Raw genomic sequence first — 8,048 nt, forward strand, 5'->3', positions numbered from 1 at the left:
GGATTAATGATTTCTTCCACAGGACATTTTGATGGTGCAATAAGCGATTTAACTGAAAAGGCAAAAACAACCTACTACATGCTAAGGAACTCATTACTAACATATAACCATACTATAAAACTCTGCTTACAAATTTTCGATTCACTACTGAAACCAATACTACGTTATAGGAGTGAAGTTTGGGGAACAAAATATAAATACAAATTGGACACATGGGGTAAAAGCCATCCCCGATGTATTCCATTTGGTATTTTGCAAGAACATACTGGGTGTAAACAGGAGTTGCCCTAATATAGCTTGTACAGCAGAGTTGGGAAGATACCCACTCCTTTTCGACATCCAAAAGAGAGCAGCAAACTTCAGGCACCATCTGCAAATAAGTTAGTACCAACCAAGTACCAACACACTGCGTCCCAACTGAGGGGGTGGACACCCCGAGAGAGAGCCCACTTAAACTATCTAGTCCAAAAAACATGGGCTCAACAAAAAAAGACTTAAGCATTGCTTCAAAACTGAAACAGCTAAAAGAAAGGAATAAAGAAAATTACATTAACTACGGGTTTTCCCTTCTTTCTCACTGTCCATTACTTTTTATCTGTTATATGTTTATCTTAATTTTTTGTACTTAATTATTATTATTTAATTTTTCCCCCGTATTACCATTATTATTGTTGTTATTGCTTAAGTGCTTTGGTAACATTGTAATGTACAGTCACGCCAATTGAATTTAATTGAAATGCAGAGAGAGAGAGAGAGAGAGATGCAGAGAGAGAGAAATGTACAGAGAGAGCGAGAATAGAAGAAATGCACTCCATGAAAACAACAACAAATTCAATAACTCATATTGCAGCATGAAACAATACGAGTCCTTTGTAATCAGCCAATGGAATGTCCAGGGGTTAAGATCATCAGCCTTTGGACTAAAAAGTAACAACTCTGAATGTATTGATGAGTTCAAGGGGGGGGGGAGGGGACAGGAGAGACTTACTAACTGGCAGCCCTCCAGGCTATGGGGAAGCAAGAAAGCTCCCTGGAGTGACACAGGGAAGGACCTCAGGGGGGAATCCTTATCTGGTTTAAAGCTAAATATACAAATTCTATTGAACTTGTTAGAGAAGGTGAAAATGATGTATGGCCAAGGTAAAAAAAAGACCTGACCTCCAATACCAAAAACATATTCCTATGGACAATCTACATCCCTCCAGTTGAATCCCTCTACTTTAAGGATCAAACCTTTACTGATCTAGAGGGAGCCATCTCCCACTTACAAACCCAGGGAAATATCCTAATTCTAGGTGATCTGAATGAAACCCCTTTTTCAGACCATAAACAGATCAGAAAAGACCTAAAAAGACTCCACTCTAACCAACCATCCCCTAACCCCAGTAATTTATATAACATAACAACTCACTATAGATGGGAGCAAAGCAGAATACCTGAATATCAGGAAGCATTGAGCAGTGAGTAGTGGCCAAATTGTGAACAAAGAAAGAGAAAACTACCTGACATATTGAACTGAAACAACGAAAAGACAAAACAAACTTCAATGCACACTCAAAAAAAATTGTTTTTTTCTTTCTTTGTTCACAATTTGGTTAGGCCAAATTGTTTGTGTAAGGGTAGCCTAAACCTGATGCTGGTTGTTTGTCACATTAGTTTGGTTGTGCACATTTGTTGTGTTAGTTTTTGTGAGTCTTAGCACTAACTGGCAGAGGGGGGGCTGTTTTTTGCTCATCTCTCTTAAATTTGTTAAAGGGTGTTGGAGTAATTCAGCCCTGCATGCATTGTTTTGGGTACTCCTCTGTACTTTCTCATCTCTTAAGGGTCTTTTATACTCGGTTTTTACGCAGAAACGTAAGCACGTAAGATACATAGGCGCAGTTGTTTTGATTTATAGTTCCTTTGGGTTCCCCAAGGGTTGTGCGTGTTGCAAAGCGATTCAACGCCAAAACAGTAGGTGGAGTAACGTTTTTTTGACTACCCCATGACGCGAATGGACACGATGAACGGGAGATTTTTCTGTTGAAAATGCCTTACTTTATAGACAATAACGATCATACACCCCCATTTCACTAAACAACAACACTCAAACAAATAAATATTGTATTGTTAGTCTATTAAGTATTGTATTTTATTAATTAGCCTGTTGTTAACCTTTCCTGCTAATCGTAGTCTGAGATTACAGGGGAGACTTTTGTTTACTGCTCCAGAGCCGAAGTGATCTATATTCTTAACTCCGGGGTTATCTCCCTTTCCCTTCTGAATGTTGAGTGAAGTAAGCGTATTTATTGCAGCGGGACAAAGGAAAATGAATACATTTGTTACACGAAATACAAAGATTGGCAATTCAGTACCAGTGGCGAAAAAGACAGATCACATGATGCAGAAGTTCGTTTATTGACACATCTTTTAAGGACGAGCACAGCGCTTTAAAACTACGTGTTTATATGTTACATTATTCAAAGGTGAAAGATAAAAGGCGAGAGAATCGCCAGGTGTAGGCCTACCTTATCATCATGAGTGTAGCTATGTTGTCAGTATTTGTAATACAATGTGTTGGCCGCAAGTTAACTCCACTTCACGTTAATGATAGCTTTTGTATGAGCAGACCGGGCTCACGCTTGCCTCACGGATGCAATAACATATGCCGTTTAATCATATTTGGTAGAATGAAGGACAAATTAGTTGTGAATACTATCACCGTGTTTGAAAGGTATTGGTCAGGTAATAGCCAAGTGACAGCTGATTTTCTTTCTGATTTGACAGTAGCCTACATCTGTGTGTTTTAAGCAAATAAAATGTGAAATAGGCTATTTACCAACGGGCACCTGCTATCTTGGTTTATACAGTAAATAAGTTGCGAAATGAAACAAAAACACATCACAGTTAAAGTTGTATTAGTATTGATTGATTGATATCGATATGAATGGATGACATGACTAACAAGTGGCAAAAAATGAATATGAAAGTACCAGTACCAGTGGCGAAAAAAGACAGATCACATGATGCAGAAGTTCGTTTATTGATACATATTTTAATGACGGCCACAGCGCTTTAAAACGACGTGTTTATAAGTTACATTATTCAAAGATGAAAGATAGAAGGCGAGAGAATCGCCAGGTGTACCTTCTCATCATGAGTGAATGTCAGTGCTTGTAATATAATGGTGTTGGCCGCAAGTTAACTCCACTTCACGTTAATGTTAACTTTTGTATATGAGCAGACCAGGATCCATTCTATCGCTTGCCTCAGGGGTGAAATTGATTGATTCACATCAATATGAATGGATGACATGGCTAACAAGTGGTGGAAAATGAATATGAAATGTCAACACAGTATAGCCTATCACCTAACTATCATCTGAAATATGATGGTATGTCAAAACAAACCTGTGATCTAAACAGAATATTCAGTATGGAATAGGAATATATCAGAGCAGTATCTTTTATCGCGTTTGACAAATATGCTCAGATTGCTGTTGCTGATTTCTCCTGTGAGAATGGGATAGTAGCCTATTCTCTCCATGAATTTGCGGTCATTTGAGCGTCCTTATAAGTGTTAAAAGAGGGTTTGTAAAGATGCTCATATCTTCGGACCTCTTCTGTTATGTTTGTTCATAATCAACAAGAAGAGGCTTGTGAGACGGTCTGCAGGCTATTCATGATTCAAAAACATTCTAGTCTTGCATTGGCCTTTAAAAATGGCGGTATTATGCTATGAAACCGGAAATGTGAGACTCCTGAAAGGATGTGGTTAGCAGCCAATCACAGTCTTTGCGGGCTGCGTGGGCACGCCGTGGTTTTTGTTGGAAAGTCAGAAATTTTGGCGGACGCACTTACGTGTTACGTCACTGCTTAAAGGGGCTTACAACAGCGTTTATGTAACTTACGTGTTACGTTTCTGCGTAAAAATAAATATATATAATATATTTTGCACTTTACTCTGTGTGTGTGTGTGTGTGTGTGTGTGTGTGTGTATTGGATTGGGACCCACTGTTCTTATCACTTACAATCCCCACATCAAGGGGGTTTTGCCTTGCTTTGTGTTACTCAAGTGTTTTTTTTTTTTTTTAAACAAAGGGGTCTATCAGCCAATTCTCACACCCCTGCCAGGCCAAGACTAAACTATCCTTAAACTGTCTCTGTGAAACGTCAGATGGTGTCATGTAAGTCAGAGAGAGTGCCTGTGTTGAGTTATGGGCTAATCAAAATGACAAGGGGTCATAATTCAATCAAATAACACTGTACACATCAATCATATACATCTGTCTATAGCCTGCATGGAGAATACCAAAAAAAAAATTCCTAGTATCTGTATACATGGCGAAATAAAGTTGAATTGAATTGAATATGTCTCATATATTACATAATCAATCAAATTTGGACACATAGTAAAGGTTATAATAAACTACTTATGACCTCCCTCTTCTTCAAGCTAACTAGGTTGAGGTTGGGACATTGCCAGTTAGCATTCAGAGATGTCATTACTGACTCCAGTCCTGCATTCCTTTGGCTTTTGTGTGCCTTCTTCCTCCTAAACTCTCCTACTGTCTCTAGTACAGAGGGAACTGCAAGAAGAATGTCATTTTGTACTTTCTTGTGTAGTACTGTAAATCATTATTATATATTTATGTTTGGTCTTGGGCTGGTCGTTATGATATGGGCAACAGTAAAATGCGATCTAGTGTCAGGTCTGTGCTCTGTTTTTGTCCGTGCTTTTACTTTGTTTCTCTTTCGTTTATGTTACTTCCTGTCTGCCATTGTTTCCTTCCTGTGTCTAGTCCTTGTGCTTCCTTGTTCCCGCCATGTGCTTTCCTGTGTTTGTTTGTTTATGCCATGTGCTCCCTTGTTGTTGTCCGTGTCTCCACCCCTCACCTGTTCCCAATCATCACCCTGTTTGTTTGTCTGATTGGCTTCTCCTGTGTCCTGTTTATTCCCCTTGTTTAGTCCACCTGTGTCTCATTGTCTGCCCCGCCTTGATTGTTTTCACCTGTCCCTCGTTATCTGTTTTGTATATAGTCCATGTATTATTGTTTCTCCTTGTGTTCTCGTCATTGTATGTTGCATGGTATGTTCTGTGTATTTTCTAGTGTGCCCAGTGATTAGCGCGTTCTCGTTGTTATTTTAACTCGTGTTGCTGACCCTTTGCCTGTACAACGAGTGCTCTATTGCCTATGCCCATTTGGATATGTTTGCCTGCTTTTGGACTGTCTACCAGTGTACCGAATCCTGCTAAGTAAACGATTATTCTTCTCTATACTTCTGAGTCGTGCGTTTGAGTTCTGCACATCACCTAAAGAGAAAAGCATAATTTCATGGACTCACCTTTTGCTGTTATTTGACCTTTTAGTCAGGGGTTTTTATTATTTGGTGGACTGCTCTGTATTGGTCTAAGCAATGCCTCTAGTTATATTCATAACATAACCTACGTGTGATTCAAGCTTCTGATTACCCAGTAAAACAGCATAGTCAGTAGCCAGCACATTTAGCCATATAATATGTCTGTTGTTTAATTGCTTTTGCTTTATTCTTCCCAGTAACAGAAGATGGATCCCAATGTGTTTGTTTCTGAGCACAACCCATCGTATGACCCTTTGAAGGAGTTATCACAGTTGTTGATGAGCTGCACAGGGATGCCACAACTCAATGCAGGTGGTCTTCAAAGAAAAACAAAAAAAGACAACCGAAGTAAGTATCCTATACTATATGTCAATATACTATATGACCCTCCTCTTCACTATCTGTGAGAACTGTTAATCATTTTGATTGATAGGGGTGTTCTAGGTCATGTTGCGTGAGTTATTTGATTGACGCTTATACGTTGTTAATAGATTGTGATAGAAGTAAATGTGTTAAATCTTTATTTTGTGGATGGGTTGAAAAAAAAAGTGGCCCGAGTTCAATATGTATACTCTAACACTTCCTCTAAGGCCAAACTATAACTAGATAGGGCTATATAACCGCTAATATGTTTGGCAACATCTTGTGCTGGCTGTAGACAAAAACTAGAAAGCCATATTTCCATGCTGTTAGTGAGACAAGATGCCTAACAAAAATGACAGTTGAACATGATAGATATTCATTAATAGGATGAATAGAAATTAAGACAAATGAAATGCTGTATATGAAAAATCTTGCAGTGATGCTTAACTTTAACTTTTCACAGGTGACAGAGAAAAATGTGGGCGTGACCAAGTTACAACAAAGACTCTTGATAAGTCCAAACCAACATGCCTTGCCAAGAAACCTGATCCATGTGGAAGTGTCTCCACTGATTTGGTGCAACAGCAGACAAAAGAGTTCTTCTTTTATCGTTGTCAAAAATGTGGGAAGGGTTACAATGAGAAGGAAGAATATAAAGAACACATGAATGAAATGCATCCTGTAGAGAAGAAGCATCACTGCACAGAGTGTGGCAAAAGCTTCACTGTGGCCTGTCTACTACTCGAGCACCAAAGAATCCACACTGGTGAGAAGCCATATGATTGCCAAGAGTGTGGGAAATTATTTTCTTCAAAAAAGTGCCTCAGGATTCATCAAAGAATGCATACTGGAGAGAAGCCATACTACTGCAAAGAGTGTGGGAAGAGCTTCAGAGAACAACAATATTTGACAATACACAAACGAATACACAGTGGAGAGAAGCCATACAAATGTTCCTACTGTGAGAAAAGTTTTGCTCAGAATTCTGCTCTTAAAGTGCATGTGAGGCAGCATACTGGAGAGAAGCCATATAGTTGCAAAGTGTGTGGAAGGTGTTTTGTTTCATTTACCAGCTGTCAACAACATGAAAGGAACCATACTGGACACAAACCCCATTTATGCAGAGAGTGTGGAAATACTTTTTCTACAAGCTGGAATTTGCAGAAGCACATGAGGGTTCACACTGGCGAGAAGCCGTACATTTGCAATGTATGTGGAAAGTGTTTTGCTTCAATTTCAAATTGTCAAACACATCAGAAGACACACACTTCAAAGGAGTCATGACATTTTTCTTCTCGTCGACGACATCGCCTTGTTTCCAGTTGGGTTGGGTATAATTGTGATGACATTATGTAGACACTCTTTCCCGAAGGGCAACCAGATCTATCTGTACTGCTATTGATTTTACTTCATGTGTTTTGCTATCGTCTTATATTTTGCTAATGTGTATTGTGTTTCCATTGCTATTCTTTAGCCAGAAAGCATTTTCTTTTAGATTCCTTTTTTGTTCTCTCAGTTTCTCGCCTTTTGTTGGCCCACATTTTCTTGAATATTGGTGTGTATTTTAATAAAATGCCTCCATCTATTGTATTTCATGTCTTTCATGCTCAGTATGTCTTTGTACTCAATCAGGGTCCTTCAGGGCTCAACAGACACTACATGTACACGCACCATTAAGTAAACTGTAGACAGAGATGAACTTGGTTGGCATATCTTGAAGTAGGAAGACTGAGCCTTTAGGTCAGTGTCTAATCACTAGCTGGTTTGGGATGGACCCCCAGACATTACACAATGTTGGACCTGAACAAGAAGGTCCCTATCACTCCATAATGTCTATGTGTTTTGGAGCTCTATCATGCATAAAAATAAGAACTGTGGAATTTCTTCAAACATTTTTATAGTTCACTGACTTCTTTGTAGAGTTGTCCAGTTTCCTGAACTATTATTGCATGTTATTATTGTTATTTTATTGTATTGCATATTGCTGATGCTTAGTTGGTTGCTAAATATAGCAATTGGTCTGTAGGTACACCTGTCGCTACCGGACGGTAGTCCTTTAGCGGATGGTAGTCCCTCACAATGCGCAATCTCAGACACAAACGGTTTACGGCATAAGGCTCAACATTATCGCGCATGCTCAGACAACAAAACGGTTTACAGCATAAGGCTTAGGCCCTGTCCCAATACTACCACTTCACCCTAGCACTTCAATTCTGGGGAGTGCCCCTTCACAACGGAGTGTGAAGTGTTAAGGGATTGAAATCTTTACCTGCGAAATGGGACACCACTCGATGCGTCATTAGTAGCCAACAAGCAGTGGTGGAATGTAACAAAGTATTTTTACTT

The 8,048-nt window shown here is 39.2% G+C and overlaps 1 protein-coding gene across 1 annotated transcript; it reads left to right on the forward strand.

Moving 5' to 3' along the window:
• The first annotated feature begins 5,069 nt into the window (after window positions 1-5,069).
• Window positions 5,070-7,024, forward strand: LOC105889700 (zinc finger protein 239-like). The gene is made up of 3 exons (XM_012815609.2): window positions 5,070-5,235; window positions 5,537-5,687; window positions 6,166-7,024. The coding sequence occupies exons 2-3, from the start codon at window positions 5,546-5,548 to the stop codon at window positions 6,984-6,986; spliced, it is 963 nt and encodes a 320-aa protein (XP_012671063.2). The 5' UTR covers window positions 5,070-5,235; window positions 5,537-5,545; the 3' UTR covers window positions 6,987-7,024.
• The last annotated feature ends 1,024 nt before the right edge of the window (window positions 7,025-8,048 follow it).

Source organism: Clupea harengus, chromosome 6 (assembly GCF_900700415.2).
Source record: "Clupea harengus chromosome 6, Ch_v2.0.2, whole genome shotgun sequence".
Taxonomy (NCBI): Eukaryota; Metazoa; Chordata; class Actinopteri; order Clupeiformes; family Clupeidae; genus Clupea; species Clupea harengus.